A 20357-nucleotide genomic window follows, 5' to 3' on the forward strand; every position below is an offset into this window, starting at 1 on the left:
TTTTCGCGTAACCTAAACTTCTTAATACCGAGAACGCGTACGATGTTTGCTCGGAGACACTTTTCATATATAGCTCCGAGAGTGTTCAACGTTGGTGGATGAACATATTAAGTTCTCCAAAACAACGTCTATATATTTAAGACGAAGATCCACAATTGGAATATCGAGGGGTAGAGACCACTGTATTAGATTGCTTCGGGAATAAATACATAAAATCGCTGCTGTTTTCATTATTATCCATATACGTATATCGGATATGTGTATATCATCACTGTCATACGTATTATTACATAACGTTTCTACATTCCATTTTTCGGCATGTATAAATTTTTATTATTTATATTTTTCTATTATTACTTTGTATATTTTTCTATTATTATTTTGTATATTGTTTTGATTACCTGTATATTGTTTTAATATATTAATAAATATTTTTGATTTATATATCGAAGAGTCCCGACTTAACACGGAATTTTCTAACAAGTCGGGACATAAAAAACATATAATTGTGTCTATGTACATTTGTGTATTTTGTACATTAAATAAATAAATTAAACATTATATACTAGTACATTACAATATTTGAGTTTGTCCAAATGTTCATAGACAAAAGACTAGATTTCACCTCCTCGGGGGTCATTAAGATTAACAAATTACAACAGGGATGGAGAAAACCTTAAATACGGGAATATGGAAGTCAAGGCATTTACAGGGCTTATGACCTGCCATTGGCTGGTTTAAGTGGCCACTTTACACACTGTATAACATTCACCATTTTGCCTATGTTTGAACATCCATATTTCTTCAATTCTTCCATCTGTCAATTTTCTTATTTTTTTCTCAATGACTTCCTAGCGGGTGAAATCCAGTATTTTGTCTACAAGCATTCGGACATATTGTAATTACAATAAGTTTTTCATGGGTAAGATATCCAATGGCTGGTTTAAGTGGCCACTTTACACACTGTGTAACATTCACCAATTTGCATATGTTTGAACATCCATATTTCTTCAATTTGTTGATTTTAGTGAAGTTAAAGAGCTGAAAACTTTATTGTTGTGAAGAGATTCATCTGACTGAATTATTTCACATACTTCTCATCATAAGCCCTGTAAATGCCTTGAATTCCGTATTCCCGTATTTAAGGTATTCTCCATCCCTTTTGTAATTTGTTAATACTAGTACATATTTTATCTACCTACATTACTGTTATGCGCGTATTAACTGACACATTTGTTACCAACTTTTGTGTTCTTAACCATAATATTGTGTAAGTAATTCTGGACGCTTATTAAAATATTGATAACCATGTGTAGTTAATTAACTCCCTCTAAACTATTTCTGGAACATCTTACCTACGTAGTAAATATCTAATACCAATTTCGTAATCGATCTTCATTGTGTCAATTATCAAAGTTCACAGTGATAACCTGCAACTTATCAAGTGTGTATACTATTATACATGTGTCTACGAGTATGTAAGTCACGTCAGCAATATTACTTTCCCATAGAACACGTAGGTACGATTTCATGTATCCCGGTGTACCTAACTAATAAATAGAATGTGATGGTTTTTGAAAGAAATGAAAGTATGACTAAATGTGAAATCACTGTGAATAGGTTTATAGAGAAACAGGTGGAGGAATTTGTACATCTGTGAAGTATGTTTACCAGGGATGAAAAGACAAATAAAGATATTGAAAGGAGGATTTAGGCGTAACATCGCTTCCAATGCTGTAGTTGGAGTAGAACATATTGCTCCTCTGGCAATGCTACTGTCCATTCTTCGGAGGCTGGATAATGCACCTCTGCATACCTTTTGTTGGGCTTTTAAGTGCCAAGCTATACATTCATAGGTAACCTCAGGTCTTACTATGGCTGTATGTATCCAAAGTGCAGCCTTTGGTTTTAGGCCCCATTTTTTACCCAGCATGGGGCGATAAGTTACCTACAGGGGTTTAAAATAAGGGATGGTGACTTAAGTACTGAATTTACATTTTCTATACTGGCAACTCATACAAGACTAAATATTCCGTTCCCACCCAAATTCTTCTTGTTCTTCTACCGTCCTGCGAGCAAGTCACATGTGAAAAGTTGTCTCTTTGATAAATCTTTATCATGTCCTGCGTCAGCATATTTCGTACAAAGTGAAGTTAGTGTTAAATAAACAGCCTAAATTATACCGTTCATCATCACCTACACGATACCGGTATCCGTGCTATAGCAATAGTGAAGTGCTCCATATAAGAAACAATCAGAAGAACTATAAAGTGAGTAACAATTTTCATACAGTCCACTAAATTCTAATTCCCGCTGTTATCGCACGATGCCTGAAAGGCATTGAGCTGACCAAACAGTGACTTTTGTCCATGCGATAATATCTTACAGAGTGTCGAACGTATGTTTTTTTAATGCCCATTTTCCAGCTTGCAACGCCATAATCTCGGCGCCGAATGAGTAGTTAACCCTCAGAGTAATAACGCGCTACCGCTTATAGAGCCGCTCATACGCACATATATAAGATTACCAGTCACGAAGTTAGTTACAGTTTGCAGTAAAACAATTTCCCGTATTTAGGTCGAGAATTTCTAAATCAGTATTCATTTGCATTGTGATTATTTTTAAATATGCCTTTGTAATATGTATTTCTTTAAAGGTAGGTATTATATATTTATTATTGCAGGGTTATTCCAATTTCTATTTCTAAAATTTCCTTTATATTTTGTAATCCTCCATGAGACGTATTTTAGTTTAATTTGATTTTTAGTATCCTATGGATCAAATGTTCCGCTGTACGACACACGTGGCTACTTACTACAGGCGACATTTTTTTTTTGAATGTCCACATTATTTTTACCTGTGACCATGTTTTTTTTACGGCGTTTGTGATTGTCAAACTAATTCATTTGTGAGTGATGCCGACGCAGGAGCGTGTAGTGTTCAATTTTAACCTTATTTTTATTTTTTGTACGTTTGAGAGAAGTGTTATTATAGTCATATTTTATTAAAGCATATGTGTTCAATATTACATGCTTTACAACAGAAAACAATCTCACTAATACACTAGTTTGGGGATCTATTTTAGGGACCGCCGATTTGGTACAAACATACTTACTCAAAATATCTCCTGCGGTGAAACAATATTATGCACCTTATTTATTTTTCTTTTTTAAATGAGGGCAGTGCTACATAAGCTCCTGACGTCACTGCGACCTGTGAAGATCTACTGTGACGGGTCCCCATAAATTATGTCTCGTCTCTCGTCCTCCGTGTCCGGGTCTTTAAAGAGTCTGTCTACCGTGTGGAGGGCTTCAGTTCTCATTTCGCTAAAGCTCCTACTACCTATAATATCTACCTATCTATATTTAAATCTAAGAAATATTTTCTTGTTAAAATGAAATTGTTTATCGGGTCTTTAAACACTTAAATAGAGAAGCGCGAACCTACGTCAGAAGTTGCAGAAAACCTAGCGCGACTGAAAACCTACAAGCGCGCAATCCTCTTAACGTGTGCAAATTGGGAAGTCAATGCACCGATTTCATCTAATGCGTAGTTAACACAGTATCATGAATTCGCGAATTGGTTACAATTCTTTAGGTATCTATTAACTCGCGAATATTTTTATTACCAAACTAAATATGTAACTGGTTTTTCTGCCTAACTTTGCGCGCCTCATCGAGGGGCCTGTGGTCACAAAACAAATATGAAAGAAACACGTTTATTTGAATACGGATCCTTGTGTTGGAACTCGTTTGCGCGCCGCGCCGTGTTAATGACCTTGTGACGGTGAAAAGTGCATCCCAGTAGGCTAAATTGAATGGACCAGCCCGCACCCGGCCCGACCCGGGAAGCGTCCCGCGAGAGGACGTGGGACGTCGCGTGCAGTTCCCGAGAAATTCGCACGGCCAGGAATAGAAACGCTTGTTGTATATATTTTGGATTGGACCACGACAGTTACCTCGTGTCCAGCAACAGCGCTAGGGAAAGGAGTCGTAATATTATATTTATTTATGTATTTCACAGTTTTAAAATGTACAGAGTTTCTTTGTTTCAGGTCTCGACTAGCTAGGGAATTCCTGTGTTTAGGAAGGACCTTATTTTTTACATGTGTTTTTTTTTAAATCTAATTTTTCAATAAATGATGCTTAAAAAATTTAAAGAATAATAATAACACAAGAAAAAATCAATATAAATATAAATTAGAAAATATGGCATTATTAGTAAAGAAATGAGACATAATTATTATAAAATAGAAAACATACCGATAATAATAAAAATTGAAGCATAAATTCACTTTATAAAATATAACATTAGTAATAAAGAAATTTAACAAAAATATAAATTGGAAAACATACCGATAATAATAAAAATTGAAGCATAAATATAAATTTGAAAATATATCGTTAGTAATTAAAAATTGAAGAACAAAAATAAATTACAGAATATACCATTTATAATTAGAAAATTAAAGATACGTGTAAATACTAGTATTAATAAGAAAAATAAAATATAAGTAAATTAATAAACATAAAAAGTAAAAATAAAATATACATAAAAACAATAAGGAGATATTTGTCAATTAAAAGCAACACAATTTTTTTATCATTAGAGTTTTTACCCGGCTTTGCTCAGGATCGAGTTGAAATAAGTTTTCATTCGTTTCAAACAATATTTGTTCTGTTGTTGTAATTTTGTATTCCTCGCTATGTAATTTCATCTCAGAATAATGGGCATTTTTTATTTTTCACATCGCTATGAATTACCGTTAGTTAGTTTTATTTCATACCGGAAAAACCCGAGAAAAAAAATCACTTAAAAACAACAAAGTTATCTAGAAATTACATTTTAAATTTTTCTTTTATATTTCACGTCGTCACGACTAACCGTTAATGAGCCTATTTTTTCCCGAAGAAGTCGGAGAAAAAAATGTCTTGAAAACAAAATGATTGTTCTAGAAAAAGCCCTTTAAATGTTGATTCTAAATTTTAAGTCGCTGCTACGATTTACCATTTCCGAGTAGTTTCTGTGACACAACCTAATATCAGTTTTATAATATAAGAATATACATTTTTGCAACAAAAAAAAGTCTTCAAGTTTTAGCAATCAATTCGATTTTCCGATTTTCGGAGTAATAGTATACCCAAATGAAATAAAGAAATGTGTTCATTATTGTCCTCTTACTAATGGAATTCTAGGTGGAAGAGGAAGGTGTTGGCCACATTTTTACTCTGTATTGGTCGGGGTGAGTTAGATAAATTGTTGTCCGATGTAGAAGGACGTAAGTTGATTTCTAGTTTTACTGGTGATGACTTAGGATTTAGGTATTAGTAATAAATCTATATTTATTTTAAATCTGAAAGTAGGGCACACATAAGCAGAATATTATTGTGTAAACATAATTCTCATTTATAAATGGCTTAACACATGTGTCTTAACTTAAGTTGGACTTTTGATATGATATGAATAATCCTTTTGCTTATTTATTACAATGCAATTGTATTCAAATTTACAACCGTTATAATGATGTAATAACTTATATTTACATATAAGTTATTAATTTAAAAAATACTTGGTTCACTTCCACTTATTTATTTAGACCAGTCTGAAGATGCCCATTAGAGGGTGAAAGCGCTAATTGGTCAAAATAAAAAAGTGGAAGTGTACCGAGTATTTTTTTAAATTAATAACTTATATAAGTTATTACATCATTACAATGGAATTTCATCAAGAATTGACAATAAATAATTTAAATGAAATAATTATAACCGTTATATTATAAATTCAATCTCTTTTTGGATATTCGCTATAAAAATGGTAAAATTAACATTAAAAAAAACTGTGCTAATAATACAATATTTATGATAAAAGAAAACAGCTTCTAAAAAAATATATTGACTGCCTTAGAACGGGAAAGCTATCCATAGTTAGGCAGTTTAAATGACTCGCCAGTAAAAAACAAAAAATATGCACGTATACTTTTACTACTCATTAAACTTCCTGTATACCTATACATATAACCAAATATAAATTGCTGTAATAAATTTAGGTATAACCATAAATATTTTTTTTTAATGAGAGGTAAAATTTGATCAGTTAGTAGATTTATAAAAAAATATTACATAATAAAATAGGGTATTAGAGGATATTAATAATTTGTTTGTTTGGAAATCTCAATCGTTTTTAATATTTATGTGACTTATGGTAAAAATAGTTATATATTACATTATGAAGATAAGTATTGGAATATGAACACTTATTTGTGGTGTAGCGGTTTGTATAATTTTTTTATTTGAAAATTATTTATAAACCCTTATGGATGACATACATTTAACAAAATATTTTTCTTTTTTGAATTCATATTCTACTGTTAATGATAATATATTTATCATCTTTTTTAAAGGTTGTCTGAGTATTTTGTTTAGTTTTGTTTGGTAGTTTATTGTAAAATTTCAATTTTAAATAATCTACCAGTTTGTAGTGTGTTGAATTTAGTTGGTGGTTTATGTTAAAATATGATTGAACGAATATAACTTCATTGAATAAGTAAATGAAAGATTTGAAGTTACTAACAATTTTGTTTATGGTACTCACGAAAATGCAGTGGTTTCACAAATTAAACAAAGAGTTAGATCTGAATGTTGGCGGAGGCTGAAAAGGGCGAGTGACGTTTTTCGCGCCCTTATATAGGTCCATTGGGCACTGCGCGCATAGACAACACATTCTCGTCTCTAACTCTCTGTTCCCCAGAGTGGTATTTAAGTAGGTAGTAGGTATTTACTATTAATAAAACAAGAAGATTTTTCTCAAAATATATTATTTAAAAATTCTATAGAAGAAATACATAAATCACGAAAACGTCAACCTAACGGAAGAGATGCGGAAAATTAACAAAATGTTACACTAATCTTGCTAATTTTTAACATATTTTGATAATCATCCTAAATTTTTTTTTTTATAAGGTACCCCGCATTGTTAAAACGATAAAAATATCTGTATGTTTTATACCCTTTTTCATTTTTTTACCGTTTTTTTTTAACCAATTTTTCATATAATATGAAAGGTACTCTTTCATTATTAGTTTCATTTCGTATTTCGGACATCCCTGATATGCTATGCTTTGCCTGAACTGCTGGCATTTTAAATGTAATAGGTCCAATTAAATGTCAAATTTAAAACGGTATTTGACGTATGCCATTTTTATTTTTTCATGAGAGAAATTATTATTTTAAGACACGTAAAATTATTCGAGATATCGTTGCTTCAAAGGGAGCAGTACCAAACAATTGTCTGTGTTTTAAGCTCTTTTGTCAATTTCTTGCATTCACGCCAAAACGTGGAAACTTTCCTTCATTAAACATTACAAAGAGCACATAAAATACTGGGGATAAGAATCTTATCGTTACAGATGAAAAGTTTTTTTGGTTTCAGTTCCCTTATTTTATAATATTTAAAGTTACATTCTCAATCCAGAGGTCAGTGCAGGCTTGGAAAAATAACACATTGAATTTATGTGATCATCGGGAATCGAAAATATATTCCCTAAACGAGAAGCCAACGGGGAAGGCAAATAAAACCTTTTGGCATTGAGGAAACGCATTTCTTTAAATAAATCTAAATTTTCCTCTTACTCACATCACGAAAAAAACTTTTTTAGTTCTAATAATAATATTTTGTAACTGGGGTACAACATGATTTCAGAGCTCCGTGATTGAATAAATAAATTTATTTTATTTTCGGCTTTTCACAATAACACGTCGCACGTCGTGATATTGTAGCTACCAGGAAAGTAGGGCGGCGGAAAGCTCGCGTGGCAATTCGCCGCCGCGGAAACTGCAAGGAAAATCGTCATCGGTTTTTACAAGTCTGGCGGCTGGCGGCCCCCACCCTTCGGTCCCCCCTGTCGGGGACCATCGATCGCCACCTCTCCTCCCTCCTGGTCTCCGGGTCGGCAGATTAGTTCCGACGCCGCGCGGCAAACCGTCCTCCTCAGCCGACGCGAGTATCGCAGTATCTGCGGCCAGTCGTTATCCTCCGCGACCGTTGCACTCCTGGTAATTCTCTCGCAAAGTACGCCCTCTTTGTTTCTCCTTTATATCCTGTGTTGTTCCGCTTTGTTTATATTGTTTGACCGCTCCCGCCTTTCCGCCCTATTGGTGTTCATTGATTACTTTGTAACTTTGAACTTATCAGTGTTAACTAAAAAACAAACATTAATCCCGAATCGTTAAGTGCTCCCTTATTATCGGTTAATTTATTGAAAGTCGACTCCGTTTATTTGATCATCTTTATAATTTTCATTGGGCTTTTTTTTAACGCCTAAAATTTGTCGTACCGTTGTGCAATTGTATAATGATATTTATTTTCAGCGGGTGCCTTGTAAATATTATGAACTATTTGAGATTTATGTCAAATTAAAATAATTACCTTGTGTGCATTATTTTTTTTAACTTAGTTTTGTGTAAAATGAGATGATTGGTGAAAATACTACTTTCGAACTTACTTTTTTTCTTTGTATTACTGTGACGATGAATGATAGTATTTTAGATTTAATGTTTTGTCATGTATCTATGGTTTTGACCTATAAGTTTCCATATATTGAAGTGAAAAAAATGTGCTCCATATATTTTGCCAACTGTAAAATAATAATATGTTTATTATAAAAACTCCCCTTCATTTGTTTGCGTTTCTCACGTTGCCGAGTGAATAAAAGTTTTAATTCAGCATAAAGAACACTTTTCACCTCCTACGCAGCTTTCAGTGTTGATTTTTTTTATATAACCTTGTAATAAATTTTCTCGCAAAGCACTTAGAAGCTGTTTGCCCTCATTGTAGTGGTAATTATTAAAAGCTCTTTCATGGGTCTGTGTTAGTATTATGTTTAACTTTAGTCCTAACTGCTTTTACCGCTTATGCAAATAATTTGTCTCTATTTTGGTCTACTTTCAAAAGTTTCGATCAACTTGTTGAGATAATTCTCAAGTGACCGAGTCCACAATGTGTACAGTGTACGTACTGCTCATGCAACACGCTAAATGTTTTAGATGAATCCTCTATCTAAAAATACTTTTTAGTATTCACTTTGACTGATAATGATGATTTTTTTATCATATGTTTTTTAAACCACTTACACATCTCACCAATTTGTGGATGTAAGTATCACTCTTCTTTTGTTACTATATTTAACCACTAAGCTTAATAAAATCAATAAGTTTTAACATAATTAATCTGACGAAGACGCTAATTGATAGCTATGTATATATCTAAACATCGGTACAGTGAGGGCTGGAAAATTGAGATGACAGCAGCGTTACTTATAAATATCCGCGTTCAATCTCGTCTCCTGACTCAATAAATGCCGTGTATGTATATGTATGTGTTGCTTATAAAATGATGAACATAAGTACTATGTATATTACGTACTTCCTTTTTTCCCTGTAATATTACTAATCAAATACATGTGCCTGTTTTGATTAACAATAAATTTGCCTAAGTGCTTGCAGTGCTGAATATAATTGACTTTTTTACATTATTATTATTTCCTAATAAAAATCGAGTACATATTTCATTTGATTTTATTGAAAACTTTTTCCGATTAACCTTTAAATACATTTTTTAAACATGGCTATCTAATTGAGTTGAATTTATTTTTATTAATAAATATGTTATATTAGAAAAAAAAGTTATATTACCCGAAAGGGTCAAATTATTTTTATCAGTTTGTTTTCGATTTACTTAAACAAGATATTATGGAAGACGAATGAATTGTGAAAATAGTATACACGTTTCTTTTAACCCTTAAAGTGATTAATTATTTCATGATTCGTGAATCTCCCATTAAATGGTTTTTTCATAACTAAAGATCGTCAGAAAATTAATTGTGTACCTTTTGTAATTGAGCCCTTCAAGCCGTTTCAACCATTATATTTTATAACAATGTTATAATATTATGTAGGTTCGAACATTGAATTGTTTATTAAAACGAACAAGTGGTGTACCACAAGGATTACGACTAGGGCCAATCTTGTCTGTTTTTTTTTATCGTGTAGAAATACAATATTGTGAATCGAATGATTAGATAAGTATTAATTTTTGTAAATATAAAGTAAAAGCTTTTTTTCTTTAGGAAAGCATGCCCTATTTGTGGATAATGCTTGATTTTTGAAATTTTACTAACTAGTCGAGTTTTTCAAGTAACTGATCGTGTTTGTGTATAACACGCAGCTATCAGCCATGTACAGACGCTACCCGACCTACTACTCCAGAGTGTCTTCCTCAGCTCTGCTGAGCTCCTCTGCATCATACAGGAGTCGGCTCAGCCTGCTGACGACCTCATCTTCCCCCGTCAGGGATTCTTCGACACCAGCGCCTGTAGCATCAGATAAAGGTACCTGGACTTGAACACACCGTTACAGGATACTCATATCACGATCTCACCCGTGGAATCATGTATTTTATACATGTCTCTATTCTATTTTTTAGTAAACAAAACACTTCACTATTGCGTTTACCGATTCCAGATAATCAGCATATTTTTTGCTGGCTAACTCAGCAAAATTTTACTTCATAGAAAATTACCTATGTTTAATACTTATACCTTAGATACGATTTCATGCTCAGAGTAATAATCATTCTACAGCTGAATAGACGCCATTTCGCTCTATTGCATAAAACAAAAGCATGGCGAATTTTCGGTTTGATTTTTAGTTAAACAATAGACGTGTAACGGACGGTTTCGTCGCTGCGTTTGCGATTTACAACCTGAGTACCTACGGCCCACTGTTTTTCTGTTAAGTTAACTTCGTGGTTGATAATCCTAGAATGATTTTTGTCTGTATGGCGGCTCTATAGCAATAGCGCCTTATTACTCTGAAGTTTTATGTTAGATTGACAATTTTGAAACAATTTGTATTTAGTAATCCTTTGAAATGACGCAAAAAAGATAAGAAAATAAAAGTACCAGTGCATTTTTGTAAATGGTATTTAAAAGAAATGCTTGTTTAGGAAGAATCACGGTTTCATTTGACGAGAAGTAAACTCTCTCTCCATATGGCGAGAGTTGATGATTGCCTGTTCTGATTGCTATCAATTATGATGCAAAAAGTTTAGCGGAAATGTAGCACGTATTGCGAAGGACAAAAACTGGAAAAACCCTCGCAAAATCCTTACCTTTCTTTACGACAGAGTTGCCGCGATGTCAGGTACATTATTTCGGACGTTTTTTAGAAATGCCATGCAAAAAACATTTTATCTTTTTGGGGAAAAATATTTTTCAAAATTAAAAACAAATTAAAAGTGAATTTCACGTAATTACATTTTTATCAGTAAATTGATGGTTATAGGAATTGTATTTGTCTTTAAAAAATATATGTTTTTTTTTGTTTTTGTCTGTGTATTATAAGCATTTATCTAAATATCTCAACTAATGTGAATTATACTCTTGAATTGTTTAAATGTCTCCTTTGTCGTATATTTTCGTATAAATAACTCTAACTAAACTAAAAAATTCCAGTTCATAATATTATGAATAATATTTATCTAAAATATTTTGTTTTTGTACGTTGTATAAAAATTAAGAGACAGGTATGCTATTAAATTAATTTATGTTTTATTTTTTTTAACCTAATCGCGCAACAAATAAAAACTGTTTTTATCTCCAAAATAACTGAGATATTAATATAATGATATCATTAGTAATAGGGAATAAAATTACAAAGGTAGCAATGCCTGCCATTTTAAGCTTATTCTAAAACGTGTTCTCACCCACTGGTCAACTTATCAAAAATGTATCCTAAATTTAATAATAATAATAAATTTTTATTAACCTAACTATACAATTTTTATAAATACAAAATAATAAAACAAAGGTATACATGACTTTTGTCGACCTCGTGGCGTAATGGTCAGCGCGTTTGCCTACAATGCAAGAGGTCTCGGGTTCGATTCTCGACATGATTGATATGAAATATTTGTTTTAAAGGGTGTTTTCACACCAGAATATAGTCCCTGGACTGGCACCTGAGGCGTAAGACTGATCATCTTACCTCCATGCAACAAAAATGATTAAGATACTGATCAGCGATTCGTGTACCAATGCCTCCATTGGATGCAGAAAGGGAATGATGATGATGATGATTATGATACATGACTAAAAGGCCGACTTCTTACAGTCGAACCAATAAAACTACTACTACTACCACCTTCACGCCATTTCTTAAGATTTTGGTTTATCTGATCATGCCACGTCTTCCTTGGTCGTCCCCGTCTTACGTTGCCGTTCATTTTTGCCATACTCGTATATACTTGTTTTACCATTCTTTCGTCGTCCATTCGTTCTACATGACCATACCATCTCAGAGACCCTTTCTAAATCTTATCAATTACACTTGACTCAGATTTACACTCTCGCCTCATTTCATAATTCGTAACCCTGGCATTGAATTGATTTCACACATATTCGTCTAAGAGATCGCATTTCAACCGCGTTTACTCGGCTTTCATCCTTCCTCCGCCAGTTCCATGTTTCTCTTCCATACATAAGTGTTGGGACTAAAACTCCGCTGTGCACTGCCAGTTTAGCTTCGATTGACATATTTTTATTAGCAATTACTGTGCTTGTGCGCCGTTCATAATAATAACGAGAATAAATACTTACCTCGATTCGTGTTAGATAAAAAATAGGAAAGAGAGGAAAATAAAAACAAGGAATTCTCGCTCATCCCTTGTCACATTCTCCCATCCATCGTATTTTTCTTGTCCTTGGCACCGATATGACAGTCTCAATGCCGACGCTAAGTTTTCTCCTTTCCCCAATATAAATAACTCCCAACCGTTTTTTAAAAGAGAATGTTTGATAACATTTTCAGATCAAGACGTTTAAAATTAATCTAAACATCAATGTATATTTAATGTTTCTATTTATGATACCCTGATTACGAAAACGATTGCATTGTTTTTTATGTAAGCGGGCGGCTTTTGAAAAAGTATACTTTAAGTACAGTTAACATTTCGGATAGATACAAATTATGTTTCATATCCTGACTATCTACAAATTTCCTATGTTCGTCGGGACCAATTCAACGACATTATATTATTTCGTTCTTAAAATATGCATTTTAGTGTGCTATATTATATTCCTTTTTTATTCGCAATTGGACTTTATTGTCGTGGCGTTATATTGACAGACGAGAAGTAACATGACTTGGCGGTATAATATGTTGAATAAAATTTTTAAAAAAATAATGTAAAACAACAGGCCAAGAGGCCCAATTATAGTGCTGAATTACAGTACAGAACACCCAGCCTTGAGAAAAATCATATTTTGATTTTTGTTTTTTCACTGGGAATCGCACCCGGAACCTTCCGTGCGTGGCTTAAGTGCCTCAACCACTACACCATGAAGGCCGCCAGTATTTTTAACTCAAGCGAGTTTTTAAAATTACGAATAAATAATATTTTTAATTTTTATAAAAAACTATATCAACGTACAAATTGTTTTAAGTATACAAATTAAAAATACAATTTTTGTATTAGTTTTCAAAAATGGTGTGAGAATTTTTTTTAGAAAAGCATCTTTGAAATAAATGAATTTTTGATTTTTTATACATCATGGCATCCTTGTATGCAATCCAAAGACGTGTAAATTAAAAGTTATGTGTTTTTAAAAATTGTTTTCCTTATAATATCATATTTAGTTTAAAAAAGAACAGCAAGTTTGACATAAAATGCACACAGAATATAAAAATAATAAAAACGTCAGAAGTATTTTTTTTTTATTATACATGGGGGTTGCATTATTTTTTACCTTTTTATAATATACAAGGTTTATATTTCAAAAAGAGGATTTTTCTGCTATTATATTACTTTATTTTAGCTAAACTGTTGGGATCAGTAAGGATATTCTAATGTGGGCCAATGAACTTCTCAGCATTTGCTCATGTGGAGAGGAAACCACTTAAAACTCTTCAGGAAAAGCCGGCCTGTTGAAAGTTGTCAACAGGCCTTCCGTTTCACCGAATGTTCGGCATTTCGTTTCCTACTTTGGTTTATTTTGCCAATTGTCCGCACTATTTTGACCATGTATGATACTACCTCTCGTGTGAGTTCTTTATTACCTATCACCGATGGAATGTCGCAAAAAAGTAACATATTACAACAAAGATGGAGAAAATTTTAGAGAAGGGAATATAAAAGTTTAAGCATCTACAGGGATTATGATCTGTCATTGGCTGGTTTAAGTGGTTACTAGTGGCCTAGTAGCCACTTAAGTGGTCTATATACATTTTCCACAATAGTAATATTAAATAGTAAAATTAAATGAACATTAATAAAATTTGCATAATGTGATGTATGTTTTGTAATAAAGTTACAATAATAATAAATATATTGAGTTTTTTTACTGACATTTTAATTATAATAATAAAAATACGTATATAGTTTTATTCCACTTTTATTTATATATTTTTTATAAATTTTTTACCAGTGACTGGGTTTAATAATTGCTACACCTTATACTAAATGATTTTAATTTAAATTATTTTATTTCCGTAATTATATAAAACCATGATTTACAACCCCTGCTTTCACTTGTATATAACATAAAAATTTGTTTAGTCTCCCACCAGTCTGATGATGTCGGTCACGACGAAACCCGGTCACTGGTAAAAAAAAATATAAATAAAAGTGGAATAAAACTATATACATACGTATTTTTATTATTATAAATGTAAAAACTCGGTGTATATATAATACCTATTTTATAAATAAAATGCCGTTTTTTGGTGGAATAATAAACTTTAGTAGTGAAAACATGAAGCAAAGTCTATAATCTGCTATGAAAATTATTTTGCGAGATGAAAATTACGTCTTATTCGAGCGCAGAAAATGCTCTGCAAATTTCATAAAGTCAAAGTTTATCGTTTGAACATTTTTCACGCTACTGATTAACAAATAATACACAAGTTCAAAACGTATAACCAGAAGTTATGTGCCGAGTTTCTATTACGTAACCTATGTTCGGATTTTTGTGTTGTGATCGTTATAATTTCGCATTATACAATGTCTTTTTTCGTTTGTTTATTTTCAAAGTTTCTTTTTTTTTTACAGTTGTCAAGGCGATTTATACTATTTGCATAGTAAAATGTATGTTGCTATGGCAAGAATATTTTTAGTTATTCGGTTGAAAAGCTGAGCTTTATTTCCGTTCAATGAAAGAAAACGGCCGTTCGACTTTTATTTTCATGTAATCTTGAAACCACATGGTTCTAAAAGCATTAGAAAAAAATAAGTAAAAATTAAAAATAAACCGTAAATATGCACTGCGGTATAATTAAAATATATGTATTTTTTTCATGCTCGATACTTTATTGACTTTGAAATCATCTCCCATTCGCTATCTAAGAGTTTCCAGAGAAACTTTGTTTTAATCACGCCTAAAGAAACATTTTCTATCTCTTCCTTGAACGTCCTCGTCTCTTCCTCTCCTTTTATTTCCGTGAACGTTGCGTTTTTCCTCTCATTTTATTTCTATTTTCCTGTTGAAGGCTAGTATCAAATTAATTTATTTTTGTACACATATTTTTAGTATTTACTTTGTTTTTTATTACATACGTATTAAAACAAATAAAATATAATTTATTTTATTGGTTCGAGGAAACTGCCATTTGGAAATAAGTCCGTTTATGTAAAAATTATATTGTACTAAAATACAGAAAAAAAAAATATAAATAAAACGAAAATTTCACATGTGTACTCATTTTGTTAGTGTTGTGTGTATGCTGTTTCAGGCACAGTGATCACATAGCCTGAAAGTCACCCGGAGTCACTGATGACACGCAACCGTTGAGATGTACATTCAAATTATTTTTAAAATATTATTTTTCATATCTTCTATATAAGGTTTTAAACACATAAATATTCTATCGTTATGTTACACGGACCAAATGTATCAATAAAAAAATAGTTTGATTTGTTTATTCGTTTTCGTACTAATTCATATATATATTATAACTTCTTTCTATTGTGTCTAATTAGTTCGTTACGTTTAGGTGATTCTAAACGAAAATATGAAACTAATTATTCATAGATGGCGCTTTTCTAATTTTTTATTTTGAAATGCCATTTTTACATTTATTTTCAACGAAAATTTTACCAAACTATGCTTGCGGAATGTTTACACTAAATTGATTGTAACAAATACCAAAATAATATAATTTAGGTCCTTTTCACAAAACGGTGTACAAAAGAAAAAATAACTTATCTTATTTTTTGTTTTGTACACCATTTTCTGAAAAAGACCGAAATTATATTGTTATGGTATTTGTTACCATCAATATAATGTAAAGTTCCCGCAAACCAAGTTTTGTAAAATTTCCTTTGAAAATAAACGTAAAAATAGCATTTTTCAATTAAAATGAAAAAAGCGCCATCTATGAATGTTTAGATTTTTTTTTAAAATTCAAGAAGATTCATATTTTCGTTTAGAATCACCTTAAATGATCTGTTATGTCCTCGTATATTGAAGAGAAAATGTTAGAACTCTGTTCATTGAAGGCGTCGCGACTCCGATACCGCCAATGTAAATCTCATGTCCTGTCGCCCTTTCGCGCTTCGTGGCTTTCTTCCGAACAATTATTTGTTTTTCTTCTCGGATAGTCTTCAAATAAGCGTCAAGGTTAAATGTTATGTGAATGTTGGAGTTTAAAAATGATAAATATGAAAGTACGAGTAGCAGAATAATGTATCATTGACCACACTTTAATTCTTACGAATTCGCAGCGTCCGTTTTCTTATAACATAATCTTCAAATTTGTGGCAGGTCAAATAAACATGTTAATGTGTATATAATATTAATTCCCTTCAATCGATTAACTGATAAAATACTTGCGTTGCTCTGTAAAAAACAAAGATTTATTTTATCAGTTTTACATCAGAAAACAAACTAAACTAACACATTTTTTATCAACACTCCTACCTGTAAAAAACAAAGAAACAACATTTAAAATGATTAAGTCAATGTCTTTCCAATTTGCTTTTATGATTTATTCCAAAGATCAGATATTATTTAACAAATTACAACAGGGGTGGAAAATACCTTTAAAAAGGGAAATATGGATGTCTAGGTATTTGAAGGGCTCATGACCTATCAATGGCTGGTTTAAGTGGCCACTTTACACACTGTGTAACATTCACCATTTTGCATATGTTTGAACATCCATATTTCTTCAATTTGTTGATTTAAGTGAAGTTAAAGAGCTGAAACCTTTATTGTTGTGAAGAAATTTATCTGACTGAATTATTTCACATACTAGGCAACGCCTGAATTAAATTTTACAATTTTTTTGGACCAGTTAGTTTTATTACAATATTTGAGTTTGTCCAAATGTTTGCAGATAAAAATACTAGATTTCGCCCCCTCGGGAGTCATTAAGATTAACAAATTACAACAGGGATGGAGAATACCTTATGGAAGTCTATCCATTTACAGGGCTTATGACCTGTCAATGGCTGGTTTAAGTGGCCACTAATAATAACTTGTAATTGGTCAATCCTAATGACTCCGAGCGGGTGAAACGCAGTTTTTTGTCTACAAACATTTGGACAAACTCAAATATTGTAATCTGTATTTCATTTAAATTATTTATTGACAATTCTTGATGGAATTCCATTGTAATGATGTAATAAATTATATTTACATATAAGTTTTTTTTTTTTTTAAATACTTGGTACACTTCCACTTATTTATTTTGACCGATTAGCGCTTTCACCCTCTAATGGGTATCTTCAGACTGGTGTAATAACTTATATGTAAATATATGTAATTACATCATAAATCAGTAATCTATATTATTTATTTACTTCGGCGATGTAAAAATCTGACGTAAAATCGCCATATTGGTTTTGTCTGTTTTACACTCTTAACTGTGAAGCACTGCTTTATGGACAACGCGGAACGCTATAAAATTAAAAGGAATACTTTTCCTACTCGTATACACATTTGAAGCGTATATCTTGCCTTCATGTAACCAAAAATAATTGAGATACGCTGTGATCAGTGTCATACGCGGTTTTTCAGGGCCAAATCGCGAAACTTCAGAGGAACATTTCTCACGGTAAGCTTTAAAAAAATATCCTAATAATTTTTTTCCAAAATGTCATTTTAATTTTATTTTTTTTATCGTCTCAAAATAAAGTAAATCTTTAATTTCTTGGACTAGCATCCCTTCCACAAACCCCTTCCCCTCCTCAACAAAAAAAATGAGATATAACCGTGTTCGACTAACGAAGCGATACGCACAAGATGCGGACCAGTAAAGCAGTTGGGTAGGAGAAGGGTAGGGGTTGGTGGAAGGACTGCTTGCCCGAGAGATTAAGGATTGACTACATTTTGAGATCATAAAAAAAATGTTTTTTTTTTAATGAGTTTTTCGAAAAATTTTATTAGGATTTTTTTTTAAAGCCTACTATGAAGAATGTTCCTCTGAAGTTTCGCGGTCTGGCCCTGAAAAACTGTGTATATTATTAGTTACAAATAAGAAAATTATGATGATGATACACATTAAGGCAGAGTTACACTATTAAAAGTGACGGGTAGTTGTCATAATTTTCTTTCCTAACGTATGTTGTAAAAATATGTTTCATAATGGTGTCTATTTTAAAATCACTATATGAGTTTGTTTCGCAGAGTAACATTCTTCTCCTCTTTGCACTTTCCACGATCCCGGGTACTAATCCCATCGAGTGAACTCTGCTGTCCAAATAAGGGAAGAGTGACAACTTCTAAATCGTAAATAACACTCTTGACACTTCGCCCCACAGGCAATTGATTAATGGTGCTGTTGTGGTGCTGTTCCATCTGCGGCGACTGCAAATTCCAAACTTTTCACTTCGGGACACTTAGCGCACACGTGACGTAAGCGGAGGGCGTAGGTCCTTCTCCCGTTAGTCTAGACTTGGTCGCTTTACCCGAACAAACGCTTTTCCTGTATAAGTATATGTTTATATTTTTGTTTAAATTCTTTACAAGTTATTTACAATTTGCTTTTTAATTCAATTACTTTTCTAAAACATTTAAGTTTGTAAGTGAAAATTCTTGATGGAAGTTCATTGTAATTTATTATATAAATAAAAGACGAGTGATACTTTAATCCACAAATTTGGAATATCCAGTGACCGGTGGTTTCATCGCTTTCATAAAATACTTAAACTCATTAAAATAGCATTATATCAACTCATTAGATAACCCGAAGAAAAAATTTTGATAATGATCCTTAAGATAAAAATAACTTTATTTAATTTACTTTCATATAACTTTGAATTATCTATCCTTACCTCTGTTTTGTATAAATACATTGAACTCTTTAATAAAGATACCAGTCTCGAAAATGTCGCGAAAGCGATGAAACCGGTCACTGGATATTCCAAATTTGTGGATTAAAGTATCACTCGTCTTTTATTTATATAATCAATTACTTTTCTTATATCCATTTTTTTTCTCGTTTTTACTATGTAAAATTTCACTTTTTATTTTGCATAGCAGTATGCTTTTTATTGTTTCTACGTGTATGAAAAAAGCGTTGTTTATCTTTTAAATTATAATTTCCTATATTTGTACTTACCTGTATATTTTTTGTAAGTCCCCCTTGGGCGTATTGTAAAGTTAAATAAAAATAAATAAATAAATCTTATCTATCTCTTTTCCATGTACCTACAGTTCGCACCAACTAGGCACAGAACTCTCCTCTGATTCGCTTGGCGCGTAATTATAATGTATTTTTCAATAACATAGACATATTTAACTGCAGTAAACACACTTTTAAAACAAGAATTAAAAAACTTTTACATGAAAAAAAAAATATTCGTACATTATAAATTTAAGATGTTTCTATTCACTCATATCAAACACACACTCACCCTGTCCATAAACCCACCCTCACATCCATATACACTCACACACATATTCACCTATCTACCAAAACCACACTCCACTCACCCACGCATCCTCGCACAAAAAAACTCGCACACATGCACTTCTATGAATTAATATCAAACTGAACTGGATTTTTAAAATTGTATTTATGTAGAAAACTTATTTGGCTTTATTTTATGTTTTTTTATAATGTTGTGTATATTTTTTTGTATTGCTGTTTTTTTTCTGAATAAACAAAAGAAAATAAAATAAAAAAAATAAAAAAATTCTGACTCGTTAAGAAGTTTAAATATATAATAATAATATATACATGGCATTATAATCTACTTAAAATACTAAAATAAATAAAACAACTTTGTTTTTAAACACTTTTTTTTTCTTACCGACTGGTTTCAAAACTACACAAGCTTCTTTTTTAAGGTATACTCAACTA

The 20357-nt window shown here is 31.8% G+C and overlaps 1 protein-coding gene across 4 annotated transcripts in view; it reads left to right on the forward strand.

The window, feature by feature from the left end:
* Positions 1-20357, forward strand: part of LOC148285365 (E3 ubiquitin-protein ligase znrf2) — a 237608-nt gene that overhangs the window by 13047 nt on the left and 204204 nt on the right. Inside the window, exons 1-2 of one of the 4 annotated variants that reach the window (XM_088226948.1) lie at positions 7951-8067; positions 10222-10384. The exons of 2 other annotated variants lie outside the window; for them this stretch is intronic. In XM_088226948.1, coding sequence (XP_088083074.1) covers positions 10231-10384 — 154 coding nt within the window. In that variant the 5' untranslated portion in view covers positions 7951-8067; positions 10222-10230. Of the gene's footprint in view, positions 1-7950; positions 8068-10221; positions 10385-20357 lie in introns of those variants that run through there. One more of the 4 variants, XM_088226958.1, reaches the window with a different exon arrangement.

Source organism: Micrasema longulum, unplaced genomic scaffold, assembly GCF_059751315.1.
Source record: "Micrasema longulum isolate JH-2025_06_02 unplaced genomic scaffold, ASM5975131v1 h1tg000040l, whole genome shotgun sequence".
Taxonomy (NCBI): Eukaryota; Metazoa; Arthropoda; class Insecta; order Trichoptera; family Brachycentridae; genus Micrasema; species Micrasema longulum.